The sequence below is a fragment of the Pectinophora gossypiella genome, chromosome 19 (genome assembly GCF_024362695.1).
Source record: "Pectinophora gossypiella chromosome 19, ilPecGoss1.1, whole genome shotgun sequence".
Classification (NCBI taxonomy): Eukaryota; Metazoa; Arthropoda; class Insecta; order Lepidoptera; family Gelechiidae; genus Pectinophora; species Pectinophora gossypiella.
This window is the reverse complement of record NC_065422.1, coordinates 13,294,834-13,315,994: the sequence shown is the minus strand read 5'-3', so window position 1 is coordinate 13,315,994 and position 21,161 is coordinate 13,294,834. Positions and strand designations below refer to the sequence as shown.

Sequence of the window (21,161 nt, the reverse complement as noted above, 5' to 3'; positions counted from 1 at the left end):
TTTCCCAGTACCTACAAAACTCCAATATCTCGTGGTATTGTTATAAAGTATCGTTAAAGACATTCATATTATTAATGAACCATTAAAACTTCTGTGTGAGATAAATTCGAGTAATTTATTATTTAAAAAAAAGTCCAATTGGGATTTAAAAGTGAAATTGGAGGCGCCGGGTATCGATCCCGGTACCTCTCGCATGCTAAGCGAGCGCTCTACCATCTGAGCTACGCCCCCGGTGACTGATGCAGTGAAATTATTTATCTACATTTATCTACAAAAGTAATTACAACTCATTGCCAACCACTTGTGTTTCGAAATAAATCTATCCATATAGACATTGGGCTAATTTATTTAGAAAAAAAAAACAGTTTTACTACTGCATCATCATCATAAAGAGCCAAGCTCTTGTCGGTGCAGCATTTTCCATGCTAGTTTTTTTAAAGAAAAATAAATATTTTTTTTTTTGGGACAGAAGGCAAGAGGGAAACCACTGCCCTATTTTACTACTGCACTAACGGAAAAATCCATTACGTACAGTAAACTTAAAACTAACAAATCATAAACATGGGTAACTATTGTTATAAATAATACAATCTTACGTTGAACTTAAATAACAAATGGAATATTGCATAAACGAGTTTAATGAACTATAAAATATGTCAATATCTGGATGTTGAGCAATCATGGCATTGAGCAATAATACAGCTTGGGCTGTCCTACAGCAGTACTGCGTTCCTCGCAGTAATCTTTCACCATAAGTAATATAACATAACATTTTATGTTTTTTCTATAAGTTTTCAATAAGTTTAGTGCTTATGCTTGTTCACCTTACTTGTATTTAGTATAGTATTGTATAATTAATGCTATCACACCGATTTATACTGTGTCTATTTGTGGAAACCTATAATTGGCTCCCTTGTATCGTATATATTTTTATATGTATATATTGTTTAAAGTAGCTGTTGGTTTTCCGAAAATAAATAAATAAATAAATAACATAAGCCTACGATATTGGGATATTGTCGTGGGGTTATGTTATGTTAGTAATAATGTTATAGAGGAGTGCGTACTTAGAACATCTTGTGAAGGATCGATCTGTGACTACCCCAATTGAGATATAGTCGTGGGTTTATGTATGTCCAGGATGTGCCGTTTCTAAGAAAAGTATTATCACCGCGGCAGTTTATTTTACCCATTACTAACGTCAGTAACTGATATGTAAATCCTTCACATTACGGTGTTTTGACGAACAAAATAATTCCTTAAATAGAATAGAATAGACGAATTATAAAAGGACGCCACACAAAAAAAAGACAACAACATCATATCAAATTTCCACTAAAACAATTACAAAAAAGCAAGACGGATGTTAGTCGAAATGATCATAAGGTGGTGGTGGACGTCCTGAGATAAAAGGGCCTCGCTCAGCACAAGTCGCGGCGTGAACCACGACGCTGATATTATTTGGACCCTTTGGGTGACGCACGAACATCGTGTTCCATAAACATGTGTTAATGGTGTACATACATTATAATATAATACCAAATTACTTTAATAGAAATAGTGTACATAAACAAATATTATCGCAAAGATGTAATGTAGGTACGTAAATACTTAAGGTTATACTTTCTGTCCCAGGGTTCAGAGGCTTACTTTTAAGAGGACAAGAAACCTTTCAATTAAAACAAAATTGGACTCTCAAAAGGCTATATTGGAGGCGCCGGGTATCGATCCCGGTACCTCTCGCATGCTAAGCGAGCGCTCTACCATCTGAGCTACGCCCCCGTTGGTATTTCTGTTGAAATTACCGATCCTATTATAATTGAATTCCAGTAGCCTTGCCTCGGGCGAGGATAGGAAACAATTGCAGAATTCTGAGCGCCTTTCACTTTATGTGCTTATCTGTAGACAAGACTTGATTTGATTATGAATATTCTTGTTTGTAGATGACTTTATTTATATTATTTTGTTGTATGTAAGCATATTATAAGGGGACTTTATTGTGAGCTACATAGCTGGAACGACAATCCTTTAAAATAAGACTACATATCTAAATAGCATACCGCGATCTTTTTTTGACGTGACTTATTGTAGATTTGCCGCTGATGGCATTAACTACTTGGCCGGACAAATGGGGAGCGCTGAAGGCTCTCACCGGTTACAACGAAGACAACAGGTCTGAGGGTGCCCAGTTGGGCACGGGTGTCGTCTGAGAGGAAAAATATTTGAACGAATTAATCGACGGAGCGCTGGTTGAGGGAAATCATCGACCACACGTGTTTGGTGTCGCGAGCTGACTGGCCGCTTTTATGGCTAGAGTAATCGGGTCATCGGGATCGTATATACGCCGACGCCGACACATACCGCGATCAGATCCAGGATGTTTTAAAGAAACACCAGGTCAAAAGTACTCTAAACCGGTCTGTCTAAAGTCTTTGATGAGAGTGGAACAAGCAAAGGTGTGTCAGGATTGTAGCAAGTGGGAATCCATGGTCTCTGCCTACTCCAACAGGATATAGGCGTGTACCTATCTTCTTCTATCGTGTGGGTTGTGAGGCGAAGTACCAACCTCATCAACCCTGGTGTCAGGGTTACTATTGAGCCGCCAAAGGCCCCTGACATGGCTCATGTATCGACTACTTACCTCAGCAAGTAGTAACCGGGACCAACGGCGTAACGTACCTTCCGAAGCACGGATCATTTTACTTTCGGACAATCAGGTGATCAGCCTGTAATGTTCTAACCAAACTAGGGACCACAAAGTAATTTTTGTGATATTTCCCCACCGAGAATCGAACCCAGGACCTCTGGATCTTGAGCCCAACGCTCAACCACTTAACCACGGAGGTCGTTGGCGTGAACATATGTATATAATATTGTCAGGGAAGTAGGTTTCGTGATTGAAAGGAAACTAAGTCCAAGGGAAAATGACTTTATTCTCTACCCACGTGATACAGCACTCGCACAGTCACTTCACTTAATTTCGCACTTTACGCGTCACTTGAACACTGCGCGAAACACCGCTCTAATACTTGTACTAAACACTGCACAAGACACTGCTTTAAACGCTGTTACTTCACTTCACTTTACTTTCACTTTTCCACTTCTTCTTCTTGCTTCGATCACTTCAAAAACTGAACGGGTTCTGTTCCCGCTCCTTGCTCTATGGTCATATAGTACTAGAATTGACGACTCCTTTCTCGAATAATCTCGGGTGGGACCTCCTTAACTATTCCAGTAAAGAAAGTCAGCGGGCTTAGCACCGTAAGCACGCGATTCTTTCTCGCCTCGACAGAGATCATCTGTCTCTTTCTGTGCAGTACTGTGAGAGAGTGACGGGTGACGTATGTCGAGGCGAGAAAGAGTCGCACGCTTACAGTGCTAAGCCTACAGATCCTGCTATGCGTTATAAAGGATGCCGCTAAGAGAAAAAGAGCAGGGAGGATTTTACGATGACATTCAAGAACTCTCTTTTTATGTGTCATTGATTGACATCCCTCACAATATGTGCATGCTTGCACTAGTGTGTAGTGTATAGCTATTTACATGCGACTGTTAAAAAACTTATTTTCGAACTATCCCACCCGCGCTTCATGCAAATCAATTTTCCAGAAAGTTCGACCTATTTCCCTCGGTCAAATCCCACATACTAGGCAAAATATTCAGCGGTCTTCTATAGAAAAGCCCGGAAAGTTTTCTACGATAGTCAAGCGGTTGGAACCATGGACGTGGATAATTTTGAGGGTCTTTGAATCTTTTTGGACCTCCCCTGGGAGTGAATTAGGACAGGGACCGACTTGTCCCAAGGACTATTCTGCCGTTGACAGCCTTAAGCGGATGATAAATAATCAGCGAAAACAGTATTTGAGAATAATTTATCTGCCGAATCTAGTTTCCACGAGGGCAACATTTTTTACTCTTTTAAAAATAGCTTGATTAGAATAATCGCTGTCTGAACAGTAGATACTTCTGATCTCTTCTTTAAGATGATTCTCTGCTTCGGAAGGAACGCCAGGCCGTTGGTCCCAACTACTTATACTGTAGTTAGTACGTAGTAGCTACATGAGTCATGTCAGGGGCCTACGGCGGCTCAATATTAACCCTGACACCAGGGTTGATTGACAGGATTGAGGTTGATCGACGACAACAACCCACACGATAGAAGAAGAATTTCCTAACAATTCGCGTTAAGTTTTATATACGTCTGTTCTGCTGTCATTCTGATATATATATATATATATATATAGGGTTAATATATATATATATTATATATTATGTCGTGGCCAGATCATAGAATTGACCTTTTCATGATATTGTGTTCGACCATTTCATGAAATAGAATATTATACGTATTATATACTTATATATGTCACCGTAAAATTGTAAATAACGTTAGATTATAATCTATCGATTCGAATCTCGCGAGATTGTGAACTGTCGAATAATTATGAATCGTATCATATTGCTTACAATTTAACGTATTATTTTTCGGTAGATTATAATTTATCGAAGTGAAACCGTCAAATTGTGATACGAAACGCACCTCGCGTGCTAAACCATAGAGTTACAAAACTATTAGAGTGAGCATAATGTTAATTTGGGATTCTCTTAAAATGCATAAATGTTTTTGTCATAATTTTAATTTTCATAATCCTTTTTGCATAACGTTTTTTAGCATAATAGTTTTACTTTCCCATAATAACATCTAGAAATACTGGTTTGTTAGGTATAACTTATTTTTGGGATTAATAAATAGATATCCATAATTCTTTTTTAGAATAATAGTGTTTTGTCATAATTTTTACAAGGCATAACAGTAGGTTAGGGTGCGGCGGGGGTGGCCCTTGGGCCACCCCTATGCCGCCAGCATGTTGTTTATCTTACACACGAAAAGTATACTGAATGATACGTTTCAGATTTTTTAATTTTGATACATTTTTTCTTACCATGTGATGTCAGAATTATTGATTACTTACTAAATAATTAATAAATACGTACTTGATTTCACAATCTTGAAGAGCATTTATTTTATTTGACTGACACCTGTGTTTTATTCCTAACTCTATGGACACAGAACGGTCTACTGCAAGGCCGACCAATCAGGGACAGCCGTCGGACAGTAGACAATTTGACAATTGGAAGATTGTGATTTAACAGTTTTACTTCGATAGATTATAATCTGACGAATAATAATACGTTAAATTGTAAGCAGTATATTACGTTTCACAATTTTTCGACAGTTCACAATCTCGCGAGATAGATTATAATCTAACGTTATTTACAATTTTACGGTGACATATATAAAATACACATCCACAATTTCACATCCATATTAGCTAAAAAAGAAACGAAAAGAAAAACTAAAAAACTTTTTAAATGGAGTATTTGTTGATTGGAGTATGAAGAGCAATAGCTCAGTGACAATGTACTACTACTTTCAGATGCATGTGTCTCTCGTATTTATGTCCAAAATATTTTTGTTTTTCCATTTTTTTTAATTTTTTGTTCGGTCCTTTGGAGAATCGAGCACTGTCTTATGTATTCGTACCGCGCAAAGATATTAAAATTGTTTCGACAAAATCATTTCGACTTTAAGAATCTTTTTTAATTAAAGCTATGGAAATCAGAAATTAACTCGCAATAAGCTTCGAAGTTTGTTCAACGGGTACCAGGACAACATCGCATCTAAACAACCCCAGATTATATTTGCATGTTTGAGGGTTCCGCAGATTCGAATTAATATCCTAAATTTAAATGTTATCTTCCGAATTTCAATGTGAAGACTGAAGTTTATGGAGAGTAATAAATTAGGAAGTAATAATTTTAGTCAAAGACCCCCCAAACTTGGAATTGTTGCGGCTTGCGAACTCTTGCGCAGAGTGGCCCGCATTTGAATTCGGTCGGATTGCTTTTGTTGAATTTCGGTCTTGGGTTGAGGTGAGGATAGATTGACCTTTGATATACCTTCTTGCTTTTGTTAAGGTGGTTACACATTGACTGTAAAATAGTCAACGTTAAATCCTTATAAAAATGAAAAGGCCTATTACCACGCATTCTTCACAAGTACTTAACCAAGTGTGGGTAGCAAAATAGGCTGGTTTCCAACTAGTCAAATCAGTTACTTTTTACTAAACGTCAAAACATAAAATGTCTATGGAATTTTTTTGAAAAAGCACACTCTTAACGTCGTAGAAAAACGTGATAAAATGTCGAATTTATTATTACGTTGTTCTTTTTTAAATTCATAAATACGTTAAAATAGAAAAAAGAAAATATGTTTCGTTAGTTTTAGATATGTCTTTATTTAGTAATCAGAATTCATAATTTATCCTGAATCTAGTACACGACTCAATTACGTGATATCAATTATTGATCCAAACGTAAATTGAAACTTGTAAAGTCGAATTCAGTGGTTTAGAGCTCGAACCGGGTTTTGAACCTGTACCACTACGACTAATGTGTAGTATGAGTGTAGGTCAAGTAAGGCCCCGTTCCTGCTGACACCTCCTAATTTTATTTTAAGTTATACCCGTCTTTTTCTTATCCGCCGAAAAGGAAGGGGACGGATGATTGTCAACAAGTTCATTTTAAAACGAATGAATAACGAGGGCGAATAAAATGGGCATCTCGCTGGTATTTAATCCGTTTGACGTGCTGTCTACTTAACTCCGTCGGGTTATTGGCCGATGTAAAATTTTTAGACGGTTGTTTTAGATTTCTACTTAAAATTGACGTGTATTGCATAAATTTTATGCCAGTCGATTACCCGTATCATTCTTTGTTAACGGATGAGATGATGACAGGTATAGAACTGATATTAGGCAGCTAAATTACTCAATTGTATACCAATATTTTATGTTTATTTTTATTTTTTTAAAGAACGTCTAGGGCCCTGTGCCGAGGTTTTTCTTGCAGCTTCTTTTCCCCGGCTATACAGGTTGTGAGAAGCTGCAGTAGTTTTAGGCGGATGAGACGTTCGTTATGTAAAATTGACGATTCAAAGTGTAACTATGTTACCTACTGAATAAAGATATTTTTGAATTTGAATTGAATTTGAATTTGACTTAAAATTAGGTGGCGTCTGCAGGAATTAGCACCTAAGTGCACCTAACCCTTCTGCTCTCAGTCTTACACAAGTTAAGTTTGGAAGTTGCACACCCTGTCTGCACTTCGAGTTGAAGTTTGTCACTTCAATCGAGTTTCTGTTTGATGAGAATTGACTACCACCTGCTGTTAAATTGAAGTCTTATTTGACAATTGTGGAATTGTCGGAGTTATTAATAACGTTATAATGGTAGAGTATCGACCTCCGTGGTGCAATGGTTGAGCGTTGGCCTCACGATCCGGAGGTCCCGGGTTCGAATCCCGGCGAGAACATTTATTTATTATTATTATTTATAACACACACACACACATACATAACAACATAACATAAAACCACACATACAACACAACATAACATATCATTAAAATAACTTCGTGATCCCTAGCTGATCACCCAATTGTCCAAAAAGTAAGATGATTCGTGCTTCGAAAGGCACGTTAAGCCGTTGGTCCCGGTCACTACTTACTGATGTAAGTATTCGTTACATGAGCCATGTCTGGAGCCTTTGGCGGCTCTATAATAACCCTGACACCAGGGTTGATGATGTGGGTAATTCACCTCACAACCCTCACGATAGAAGAAGAAGAATGATTGTTCTCCGTATCTTCCCGGCCATGTCGTAAAAACCGAAATAATTGTCGTTTGTAACATAAAACTCCCAACCGGGAGTCGGAGGTGCATTTGTCGCGAGATGAACTAAGTACCCACACCTCGCCGAGCATTCTGTTAGACCAACGTGATAGGTGAGCCGTATCGCCGTCTATAATGGTCGAGCCAATTGTGTTCGTGAAAATTCAAATTCAAAATTCAAAAATATCTTTATTCAGTAGGTAACGTAGTTACACTTTGAATCGACAATTTTTACATAACGAACGTCTCATCCGCCTAAAACTACTGCAGCTTCTCACAACCTGTATAGCCGGGGAAAAGAAGCTGCAAGAAAAACTTCGGCACAGGGCCCTAGACGTTCTTAAAAAAAATATAAAAATAAACATAAAATATTGGTATACAATTGAGTAATGTAGCTGCCTAATATCAGTTCTCAACTGCACTTAAGATAAATTAATATTATTTCTTATTTTATTTAACAGTTTATTGTACAAAGAATACGATATAAAGACAAATCGACTAACACAAGGCAGACAAACGGTTCAGATTATTTCTAGTAGGAATCTCTACCAGCAGACAATCTTAAAACTATGGGAGCGCAGGGCGGGGTTTTAATTCGGTTCTTAATCATCCCTGTTATACTTTCTTCCAACATAAATCTTCAGGTTAAATCTGTTCATAAATCTAAACAACTCTTTCCCCGCGATTAGCCCCGGTCTAATCCATAGACATGGAGGTGGCTAACACCTGCTGAGCCTATCTCCGAAGAATAACTACTTACAGGCACGCAGCCAGGAAGATTATGAAAGGTATTTAAAAGGAATATGCCATTTATTCGAATAATGTCTCGAGAGCCCTCAGCTAGTTAATGTAAATCTACAAGAAGTCTCAAATAAATTGCATAATGTAAAAGCTTAAAATGACGTTTGCAGTGGCAAGTCGCTCTTTGTCTGACAAGCGCTCAGACGCTTTAGATGTGTCGCTCTTAAGACATTTTGCGATATGTCTCTTCCAGCCAACCCAATAGATATTAATATCAAACGTATAAATATTTCATATCATAGGTTTAATATCAAGTTCGAAATGGGTGGAAAAGGCTAAATTCTTTTGTTTTTATGAGGAGTTCATAAATGCGGTATCTCTACCGCTTTAGCGAGTGGAATAAATCTCTGTGAAAAGTGTATGGTCGCAAATTTTCATCGTCGCCAGGACTGCGTTATTACCCGCGAGGGGCCCAGGGGCCTAAACGGGGGGACAAGGCGGGGACCAAGACCTCAGTTCTCGACCTCTCCGACCAATTATTACACAACACCCGACCACTTTTATATTGTACTAATTAAATCAACTCAATAAGAATCCTTCGAAATCTCGCCGCTTCTTAAAAATTACTTCTTTTTTGCCAAAAATTCCGCCATTCCCATTTATCAAAAGAGGCCTCTCATTGTTTTAAAACCATGCTTTAATCTGACTAATGTTTAGTATTAAATACGAGATATTATAATGGACCGGCGGTCGATGACCTCATCAACGTCGCCACGTTCCAAATTTTCTATCAACTCTATTAAGTAAGAATAAGAGCAAGAGCTCCGAATCTCGCCGTTACCAAAATACTCGGATATCGCGTTTCAATAAACTAAGTGACTCTCGAAAGTTTCCAATCGCTTCCAATAAACAAAACCTCTTATCCCGTCCTCAACTCTGGCCGCTAAAACCTCAACTTAAACAGATCGATACCAGGCGGCCAGAGGTTTAGAGGCATCGTTTAAGCGGCCTTCCTCTCCTTATTGGCAATTCTTATTCAAATACGGGCCGGGCGTAATCCGCGTGACATACTGGGCTATCTGTGCGTCCGTTTTTTCCTTATTTATCGCTGGCCCGCCTCGGGCGAGTCCATTTCTCTCTGTCGCGCTTATCCGGGCGATCTGACGGCGGACTGACGCTTCCCGGCTCTGTCTTGCCGCTGTTTGCCTGGTACTAGGATACACGTTATTTATCAAAGCTTCCTCTTTGCTTGGATACGGATTTAAGATTGTCTCTGTGGCCGTTACGAAAACTTGCGTGTGCGGTGGGAAAAGTTTGTTTTGTTTAAATTGTATGTAACTTTCACGAGAATTTTTTCTTTATTTCTCCCATACATTCTCTTGAGTGATTATGAAAGCACCTATTATTGCATTTATAATCACATTCCAATACTACTTAATTGAGTAGAAAGAACTTTGGCTTGTGTGTGACTATTCTGTACTCAATTTTGGTTTTATTCTATTAGTAGATAATATATTTGTGTAAAGCAATTTTAATGGATCCTGTATTTGAAAAGTACAGTTTCCTACCCCGACGAAAAATAGACGTAGTAGCGGCTTCCGTGGTCCAGTGGTTGAGCGTTGGGCTCACGGTCCGGAGGTCCAGGGTTCGAATCCCGGTGGGGACATATCACAAAAATCTCTTTGTGATCCCTAGTTTGATTAGGACATTCATTACAGGCTGATCACCTGATTGTCCGAAAGTAACACGATCCGTGCTTCGGAAGGCACGTTCAGCCGTTAGTATGTACGTAGTCGTTACATGAGTCATGTCAGGGACCTTTGGTTGGTAATCCACCTCACAACCCACACGATAGAAGAAGAGAATAGACGTTTGTGTTATAGCTACTAGTGTTAAGTAGTATTAATAATATTAGTGACGATATATCGATTTTTAAGGAAGAATTCTCCATCCCTAAATCCACATCATAACTATGTACAAATAGACGAACGATCTTTTGTAGAATCAAGCGATCCTTTTTCGCTAGTACGAGTACTTTGCAAATTAGACAAAGTAAGTTCGTTCAAAGAGGAAGTTCGTGATTAGTTCACTGAACTAAGACTTTTCTTTTTACCTTGATGAAACTCTTCTTATTATTATATATGACAAATAGACATACAGTCATGAACAATATCATGTACCCACTTTAGAACCCTGTCGCACTATCATATTTGATATTTAATGAGGCTTACGGTTTAAATTGTCAAAAAAGTTAATGTGACATGGTTTCAAAGTGTACACATACATATTAGTACTCGTGACCGTACAAGGCCTTTACTAATTCCTATCGAAGCCTCTCTGAACGCCTTAAATTTATGTATCAAATCATTACATGGGTATCATTTCCGCCCAGCCGGGTCTGCAGGACAACCGCGCGAATTATAAAGAGCGCTTAGACCAATGAACGATACGAATGCTATCTATGTAGACGTCAAACGGCTATTGGTCGAAGCGCTTAATATAATTCGCACAGCGCGCGGCGCGGTTGTCGTGCAGGGAAGCAAAACTGTAGTTTCGTGTAGTTAGTGTAGTCATTGTAATGAGTCACGATAAAAACCGACCAAGTGCGAGTCTGACTCGCGTACGACTGGTTCTGTTCCGAAATAAGCAAACATGGTGTTTTTGTATGAAGGCCTTCCTTAAATATAAAAATCCTTTATTTATATTTCACCCAATACATCATAAGTGTAGGTACATTTCATATTATTCACATTTAAATCTTATGGTATATTTTATTGTTCTACTATTTTTTTGTCTGTCAAAGGCAAATCTTTGACTTTTTTATAAGACACGACGTTGGCCTTCGCTTTTGATTTGTCAAGCTCTTCTTGGTCTTCCCCTTCCTCTCTTCTAAGATTGCTTCAAAGAAAGAAGACTTACCTCTTTTGCAACAAATTCACTTCCGTCCAGTAACAAATACTTTAACAGGACTCTTTATCATTGTGAGTGCGATAAAGTGTCGTATGTAGATTTTATCGGGAGGTTCTGAGCCCTCAGAGGGATTCCGGATCCTCCGAGCATAAAATAACTTTTTACTGCCCGCCCGCCACTTGCCTGGATTCGAGGCGTTTTATGTTTCCAGACAGTTTGGGTATGAACCAGAGGGCGCTGTCTTTTACAAGGCTTAGTCTATCTACCTGTGTCTCGGTTTAATGGTCGATATTCTTAAACATTACTTACGATCCATTTGTTACAAAAGTCTTTAATGTATTTTTTAAGTTTATTTTCAAGGCTCCTTTGTTACTAAATCTCTTTGGTTTTTGGTTAAGAATTTAGCGTTATTATATTTTTTCATAAGTGTTATATACGTGTAAAGAAATCCTACCTATGCCTTCAGTGATTTGTAGTCAAAGTAATTATTATTATCTTCTTTTTAATTTTTTTTTCCTTATCACCAGGCGGTGGTCCTGCCTCCACTAGCGCGGTGGCCGTACGAGAATGGGTTCACATTCACCACATGGTTCCGGCTGGACCCTATCAACTCCGTCAACATCGAGCGGGAGAAGCCCTATCTATACTGGTAAGAATGAGTCTTCTAATTTCATGTGCTCCTGGTAATCATCTGTTGATCCAGTTGTATTTCTTATATGAAAACTATTTGTAATATTGCGCTTATTTCTTGACTTTTGAGGTCATTGACCAACGGCATCAACTTCGGTTTCTGGGTTATTTATTATTGAGCCGCCAAAGGCCACTGTTATGGTTTACGTAACTACTAAATACTTACTTAAGTAAATAGTAGCCGAGACAGACAATCGGGTGATCAGCCTGCAATGTCCTAAACCAAACTACAAGTCCTATTCTTGACATTTGGCCTTCAGTCCACCTTCAGTACGGTGTTATTTTATGCCTGCAATAACAATTAAAGTCTCTTTAACTCAGTTCAATATCTCATGAAACATGTTTCCGGCACTCAATTATAATCTGACGCCAAAAATCAAAACAATTCATCTAAGAAAGTAATGTTGCAATTTGACATTTTGCGCACATAAAAGTAAGTGCGCATTGCAATTATATGAATTGATTCAATGTGACTATTTTAACCCCCAGATTACATTGTATTTTGAGCGTCGCAATACTAGGAGCTCATAACCATACCGTCATCTCTTAAAACATGCTCGCGGCACTCAAATATAATTGAAAGTTGTTCCGTCCAGTCAAAGGTCGAATACAATGAGCAAAAATGTTTCGTGTTTCGGCTTTTAGCGCAAATTGACTGCAAAGTGGATTGTTTGTGTCCATTCGTGGAAACATTCGCCTAATTAATAAAGCAGATGTGTCGGTTTTCGACTCCGATGGTTTGGACGTGTCGCTGTGCTCTGTTTTCCTAATACGCATTGTGCCGAGCGTCACGGTTCTGCTTGCCTGGTACAGAATACACAAGCTGAAGAGAAATACGACCTATTCCTTCATTGCTTCAGGGGCCTTAGTCAAATTGCAATCAAACAATCGACTGTAATGGACTGACATAATCCCATATAATTTAGAATAGTAGAATAGAATTAATGTTTATTTCAATATAAAGACATACATACATATACAGCCTATATACGTCCCACTGTTGAGCACAGGCCTCCCCTCAATCTACCGGTGGCGGTATGGAGCATACTCCACCACGCTGCTCCATTGCGGGTTGGTGGAGCTATTTACGGTTAATAGCCGGGGCCAACTGTTTAACGAACGCTTTATAATTAGGCTAACTAAATACATAATAAAAACTTTGCTAAGACTAGGATGTTATCTTTCGAATACACATTCATAAACTCTCGCCTATTTCCCACCGGGGTAAGCAGAAACTGTGGAATTCCATTTGCTTCGATCCTAACACACTTGAATTAGAATATCTCTCCAATAAGATGTTTAACATAAACATAAAAGTATAAACAATCTATATACATCCCACTGCTGAGCACAAGCCTCCCCTCAATCAACCGGAGGGGGGATGGAGCATACTCCACCACGCTGCTCCACTGTGGGTTTGTGGCGGTGTTTTTTTTTTTTACGGCTAATAGCCGGGACCAACAGCTTATTGCCGCTTAAGGTGTTTAAGTAAAAGTTTATTTAATTTATTATTATTGCACTCCTATGTTATGTATGTTAAGTTTCTAAATAGCCAGAGACGGCCTCCGTAGTCCAGTGGTTGAATGTTAGGCTCATGGTTGTTGGCCCCGGGTTCGAAACCCGGTGTGGACATGTCACAAAAATCACTTTGTAATCCCTAATTTGGTTAAGACATTACAGGCTAATCACCTGATTGTTAGAAAGTAAGATGATCCGTGCTTCGGAAGGCACGTTAAGCTGTTGGTCCCGGTTACTACTTACTGATGTAAGTATGTAGTCGATACGTGAGCCATGTCAGGGTCTGGCGGTTCAATAATAACCCTGACACAGAGTTGATGAGGTTGGTATTCCACCTCACAACCCACACGATAAGAAGTCACTTAAAAAGTTAATAACATCCGTGTAGCAAGCATACTGTAAAAGCATAAGAATTCACCCAAAACTAACAGCCTCATCCTACACGGCATATTAACTGCTAAATACTTCATGGATGAAGAAAAACACCATCTCGGCCAGCAAGTTACCATTAAACTTATATTTAAATTCCTCTTAAGTGTTATTTTAAATGCAAAAAGCCCTGTTCATGTTGAGTGTATTTTAAAAGCTCTTGTATAAACGTGAATTTTCAACATTGTTTTGCCTTTTAAAGTGTTTATGTCATTAAACTTTAGCTTGGGATCTAAAAGTTAGCGGTTCATGAAGTAATGAGGTGTGGGAAACGCGTTGGGAGGATGGACTTTCCAGGCTATTTTCCTCAAAAACAATATAGGTGGCGCTGTAAAGATTTTACCTTTTAACTTAATGGATAATAGACAGATGCATTTGTTTTCGGGTATAAATGATCACCCTTTTTATTACAACCACGCACAATTACATCTTTCACTCATTATTATTCTGATCAAAATAAAGAGAAGCAATATTGGTCAACATAATTCTATATATAATCCAAATATCCTCACGATGTTTTCCCTGAGCACGTGATAATCATTTATGACCCAAACGTGAATTCGAAAACAAATTCGATATAATCATCGGTTTAGGCCTGTGCTGGATTCGAACCTGCGACCTCAAAGTGAAAGGCCAGCGTTCTACCAACTGGGCTACCACGGCTCATACCTTAATGAATACTAATAGTAACCATTTATTCCGTGCAGCTTCAAGACCAGCAAGGGTGTGGGGTATACGGCTCACTTCGTGGGCAACTGCCTGGTGCTCACCTCGATGAAGGTGCGAGGCAAGGGCTTCCAGCACTGCGTCAAGTACGAGTTCCAGCCCAGGAGGTGAGCAATACAATACAGACTTCAATACGGTATACTTCTGGAACAAAGCTGTGATCAGCTATAACTGTCGATAAATGTTGTACAACTTTCAACCCTTGATAAATATACCGATGCTATATCGGTAAAATTCAATAGTAACACAAAAAAATCCGACAAGAAATTTTACCTTATATCAACTCAGAATCATAGTCTGAATCATCCCCCTCAGTATTAGTTACGGTGTCACTAACACCCATACGTACTCGTATGGCTACCAGTTTGTTCAATTCTCAATTATTTATTGCATTCCATGTAGTATAATGCGGTGTTACATAGGCACAGGAACTATAACATGGACCCTGTAAGGCACAGCAACGTTGAAGGGAAGAGAGGAAGTGTGTATTAAAATTAAAACTTACTAGTTAAATTAGTTCTTGTACGGGGTGTAAGTGACATCGTAACGAGTACTGGGAGGGATGATTCAGGTCATTATTCTGAGTTAATATCAAGTGGAATAATCTATCGCAAAAGTATAGAATTGAAAATAATTTAAAAAAATCCACTTGATATTAATCCAGTATCATGGTCTGAAACATCTCCCCCAATATTCGTTCATAACACCTTACGAAAAGACGTAAATTCAAAAATGTTGCATTGACTTTCAACAAGTTTATCCATGATAATTACATTGAATAAATGATTCTGACTTCTGATTTCATATTGCCAGTTCTTCACAATCGATTCTATGTACAAAGTTGGATAAGTCGATAATGAAGCAATTGCAATTTCAACGACAGTCCTGGATATTCTGCTTTTACATACCTATATAGCCTTCTTAATATGTCAATATGTCATGTGGTGTACGTACCTAGACACGCTACCAATTTCTCAAATTTCTGTTTTAAACCAATATTTGTTGTTGTGCAGGTGGTATGCCATAGCAGTGGTGTACATCTACAACAGGTGGACGAAGAGTGAGATCAAATGCCTTGTCAACGGACAGTTGGCTTCCAGCACTGAGATGGCCTGGTTTGTCTCTACCAATGATGTGAGTAGCACTTCTTGTATATTTTTTTATTGAAAGAAGTTTTGGCTTTGACGCTAATCTCATTCAGTGATGGTGGGGTGTGGCCTAAGGCGATAAATGCTTTCTTAATAAAACAAACAAGTACAGTACAGTTTTTCTTTTTTTATGCTTTCTGTTTTTTTTTTTTCTTTTTTGTCTATTCACTTTAGTTTCTGCATTCCATTCTTAGCCGTTTCTTAGCCATTATAAGGAATGATATACGAATCATTTCGTGCGCATCGGTGGGGTAAAAACCTGCTCTGGATTTTGATTTAATAGCGATCTCTTCGTGATGATCTAACGTTATATTCTTGCAAAACTAAGTACACAATATAATATAAAAACATATTATAATATAAGATAAACTTTCCAAATGAAAAGCACTCGGAAGGTTACTTATGTATAGTTTAATAGTTATAAAGAAAGCTTATAAAGTTATCTATAAAACATTTTTTTATTTTATATCTCTGAAATAGTTTAAAAAAAAAAATATTTAAGTGTTGTGAAGTTGAAGTCACCAATGCGTATAAAATCTTACCTATTTATTCGTTGAGTTTTAACATTTGGGCACTATCGTAATATTTTGTTTGTGATAAGTATGACGAAAGCTGTCAGTCAGTAGACAGACTATGTGTACAGATTTAACGACAATAATGCCGCCATAACTTGAAACGAGTAAAGTTTATTTGGATCCTCGAAATTGTTCGGTCGTATCTAACCGATTATGTACCGCTATGTAAATAAAGCTCTTCGCTAATTTAAATTAATCTATCAAATTTTCCAGCTGAGTTGGGCATGGACCCTAATAATGAAAATTTAAGCTAAGTGAGCTCGGGTTTACGACATTAACCTTTATTGGGCGTATCCTTAGTGTTCTATCGCAACTAGTTTTAAGCTGTTAATGCACCGGCTTAATCCAGCGGTACCAGGCATTCATAACTGAACGGAGGCTTAGCGTAATATATTCAGTTATCTACGACGAACACCCCGCCGAATACCACTCGTCACGTACGTGTCGTTAGTAGCAATTTATTATCAGTAATACATGCAAAACTCCCTCGTTGGTACGCGGCCGACATAAAAATGAAGAGGTATGATAACCGATACTATAAAAGCTATTTGGAGGGCCAAAAAAATAAAACGTTCGCTTGATTCATGGAGCTCTTGTAATATGATTTTGTATTAAAACCACATCGATCATTCTTGTCAATTTATCATCATGGAAATTGACATTCATTGTAGTAAGTAGTGATTTTTTAGCATAATATTCATGGCTTAAGATGGGAGGTTTTTGTGGCGTTTTTTTACTCTTGTATTATGTATGAATATGCTGAACCTAATGATTTATATTTACGAGCTTCTTTTAAATGTAATCCATTTCGATCCATTTATTGTGCCGCTTAACCTGTAAGTGCGAGTGAGACGCAGTCTGCATGCTCTCTCCCTTACTCTTTAGCGGATTTCTAAGGCAAAAGTAAGACACAGAAGGGAAGTGGTCGGCGCCCGATACGGATTTGTGCGGGCGGAGATTTACCGTTCTATACGTAGTAGGTATTATTCATTATCTTATGCTATAACTTCCTCTTACAACGAATCATACTTTGCTTTGCACTAACCAGTAACAAAAATAATATGATCCCTTTCCAAAATAATACGTTGTCCTAAACAAACATGCCGAAACACTGTTAACATGCACGACTCAATTTTCACTGCACACAAACTATTTCCATCCATTATACCCTGGTACATTTTAGAGGGCTGTTCACACATAGTGATTATTCGGTATGACTAGGAAAGCTCTCGGCGCATGTTCGGACATGAATATGCAACGAACGTGGCTACGCATGCCTTTCATTAATACGAATAACAACCCTTGGAACTGTATAGTGTCATAGAATAAAGAATAATACAGAATATACTATACAGGGTGTTAGTGACATCGTAACGAATTTTGAGAGAACATAGTGTAGCGTTCATTAAAGTTGGTAAGGTTCTTATTGTACATACACACGGTGTTAGTGACATCGTAACGAAAAGTTTGAGGGATAATTAACGGTTAAACGAACTTACCTGTAAGTGAAGTTCTATCGTAATTATACGAGTGCTTCGTTCGAAGAGATTAGTAACCTGTAAGATGATAAGCTTGAACACAATGTAGTAACGCATAGTGACACCATTCATTGCACACATAGTTGAAAGCATATAGAAAAAAAAATAATAACAAAAGTAATTCTTTTTTTTTTTTTTTTTTTAAAGGGTAGTCTTATATTGTCTGCCCCACTCGGATAGTCTCCGCGCGCTTCATTAGTTTAGGGCTCTGTTTGCGATATTTGCAGAACAGATTTGGGGTCTAGGGCGGGCGGGGGTTACTAATCTCTTCGAACGAAGCACTCGTATAATTACGATAGAACTTCACTTACAGGTAAGTTCGTTTAACCGTTAATTATACTTCGTGCTTCGTTCTCGAGATTAGTAACCTGTAAGATGATAAGCTTGAACACAATGTAGATGTTGAGAGCAGGTTCGGGAAATATCGCAGTAAAGAAAACTATAACGAAGTGTAGATGAAATGTATAATTGTCTAGTACTTATTATTATAATGTGTCTAGATGATTACAAACTAAATAAAATTACAAATTATTATTTAATATAGCACGAGCCAACTCTGCCTCGTTTGTGGTCATGATGGTTCTATTGTAGAATTTTCCAAACGTGGTGGAGTTTTGACTCCAACTAGCAGTTTTTCGAATCTGGTCAATGCTAACCCCTGCGCTGTATGCCTGGGATGTGGCAGCGTGGCGCGTGCTATGTGCTGAAAAGATTGACACATCCACACCAGAATCTTTCAGTGTAGACTTAATCCAACGACTGAGTGTTTGTGTGGTGACGGCTTTATGAGGCCGCTTAAAACTGATAAAAAGGTAATCTGACTCTCTAATTGAGGCCGTTCTATTTATGTAGCTAATTAATGACTTGGCTGGGCAAATCCCAGGTTTTTGCAGAAAGAAAGGTAAGGTAAGGACTGGATTATTCGTACCGACTTTCGAAGTTTTGATGAGATCTGAAATTTTGATAACAATCTTATCTGGAAACATCTTAATGTTATAAATATTTATTTTCCACAGGGTTTGTACCCTATGGGCGGTAACCAGTGCCAGTAATGTTACACATTTTTTTGCAAGTTTTTCCATTGATATGGCCTCGTTAGGGTACAAGAGAGCCAGGTAATCTAGCACGCACCCAGTGTCCCAAGTGATATCGTACTTGGGAATAGTAGGTCTTAGCCTAAACACACCTTTGAAGAACCTTTGAATACGATAATCCGTCGATATATTGGGTCCTAAAATTAAGGACAAGGCTGCTCTACAGCAATTTAACGAACCATATTGATTGCCACTATTATATAAATCAGTAAGGAACTCCATGACTTTAAATATTGATGCATCGTATAAAGGTGTGTTATTTTGTTTACAAAAATCATACCATTTATTAATATAGGTGTTGTACTGTTTAAAAGATGAATCAGCTAAAGAACTAATCATTATATCTACTGCCGAGGCTGGTACGGACCGTCGCAATAGTGCTGCCCGGATAATATTCCGGCAGCCAGGGTAAGGTTCGAGTGAATGTTCCTCCTGCTGGAATGAGAAACGATTACATAGTCATTTGAACTGAACTCAAAAATATGGGACGTCAAAAGACTGCGGAAAATTGGGTACCAAGGTTGTGTGGGCCACAACGGGACGATCATGATACCGGTCGCTTTGTCGGCGATAATCTTGCGCAGTGTTTTAAGTATCATCGAAACCGGTGGGAAGGCATAAAAATATAGATTCTTCCAGCTTATCGTATATGCATCGATAGCGAAGGCGTCAGGGTCCCTGTGCCAAGATACGTACTTTTCACATTTCTTGTTCAGTCTACTGGCGAACAGGTCGATGTCTGGGGAACCAAACTGTGAAACTAACTGGTCAAAAGTAGAGTTTTCTACCTCCCATTCTATGTCTGGATGTGGACGTCGGGATTCAGTGTCAGCTACGATGTTTTCTTTAGATGGGACATATGAAGCCTTTATAAAGATTTTCCTATGTTCACACCATTGCCAGATCTGTCTAGCAATGTCAGTGAGATGTGGGAATTGAATCCCGCCCATGCGGTTAATGTAGGATAGCGCAGTAGCGTTGTCTATGCGAATTAAAACTTGACAATTTTCTAAATGTTTTGCAAAAATTTTAATCGCAAAGTAAGCAGCTAACAGTTCGAGATAGTTAATGTGCATCCCGCGCTCCGACTGTGACCAAGGCCCATTCGCGGTGTCACCCCCGCAGGCCGCGCCCCACCCCGTAGTTGAGGCGTCAGAAAATATTTCAACCGCGTAACAGTCGTCTCGAATACGGTGCGCAGGGCTCTCTATAGCACGTAGCCACCATTGAAAGTCCGAAAGTATGTTTTCCGGGATTTTCATATACCTGTCATAGTCATCATGAGGTTGTAAGTTTAAATACTTACACCGTTCTAACTGTTTTGTATATAACATTCCATATTCCACTGCGGGACACGCAGACACAAGAAGTCCTATAAGTTGAGCAAATTTTCTAATTTTACACCTAGTAATGTTTATTATTTTTTGTAACTCTGCTTTGATATGTGTTTTCTTTTCGGGGGGCAAAGTTATTTGCATAGTATGTGAATCCAAGATGAAGCCTAAAAATTTACATGATTTTGAAGGGGTCAACTGACTTTTTTCCCTATTGATTATAAAACCAAGAGCGGTAAGTAGATTAATAGTTGAGTTCACGTTGTAAGAGCATTCAAGATATGATCTTCCTAACAATTGAATATCGTCAAGGTATATTGTGGAAATATGTCCAGCTGCTCTAAGTAGACTGATTACAGGCTTCATTAACTTAGTAAAGATGTAAGGCGCCGTGTTCAACCCGAATGGTAGTACATTAAACTCATAAAGTTTATTGTTCCACATAAATCTCAAGTATTTACGAGAATCTTCGTGAATTTTTATTAAGAAATAGGCGTCCTTTAGGTCGACAGTGGCCATAAAACAGTCCTGTGACATTAGTTTAATTGATGTACGAATATCCTCTAGCTTAAAATGACTTGTGTCAATAAACTTATTCAAGTTCTTTAAGTTTAATATAAAGCGCATTTGACCATTAGGTTTTGGGCGCAGGAAAACACTAGATATAAATTGTCCTTCGCAGTGTTCGCATGCTGAAATGGCGCCGATACCTAGTAGGCTATTAAT

At 38.3% G+C, this 21,161-nt stretch overlaps 1 protein-coding gene and 2 non-coding genes across 3 annotated transcripts in view; 1 reads left to right on the top strand and 2 right to left on the bottom strand.

Annotated features, from left to right (window-relative positions):
* Nucleotides 1-21,161, top strand: part of LOC126375406 (neurobeachin) — a gene marked incomplete at its 3' end in the record, with an annotated part of 592,334 nt that overhangs the window by 261,217 nt on the left and 309,956 nt on the right. The window contains exons 6-8 of the mRNA XM_050022313.1: nt 11,911-12,032; nt 14,728-14,853; nt 15,760-15,880. Of these exons, the coding sequence (XP_049878270.1) occupies nt 11,911-12,032; nt 14,728-14,853; nt 15,760-15,880 (369 nt within the window). The remainder of the gene's footprint in view (nt 1-11,910; nt 12,033-14,727; nt 14,854-15,759; nt 15,881-21,161) is intronic.
* Nucleotides 159-231, bottom strand: Trnaa-agc (transfer RNA alanine (anticodon AGC)). The gene has a single exon. It is a non-coding gene; the product is annotated as a tRNA-Ala (tRNA).
* Trnaa-agc (transfer RNA alanine (anticodon AGC)) lies at nt 1,710-1,782 on the bottom strand. The gene has a single exon. It is a non-coding gene; the product is annotated as a tRNA-Ala (tRNA).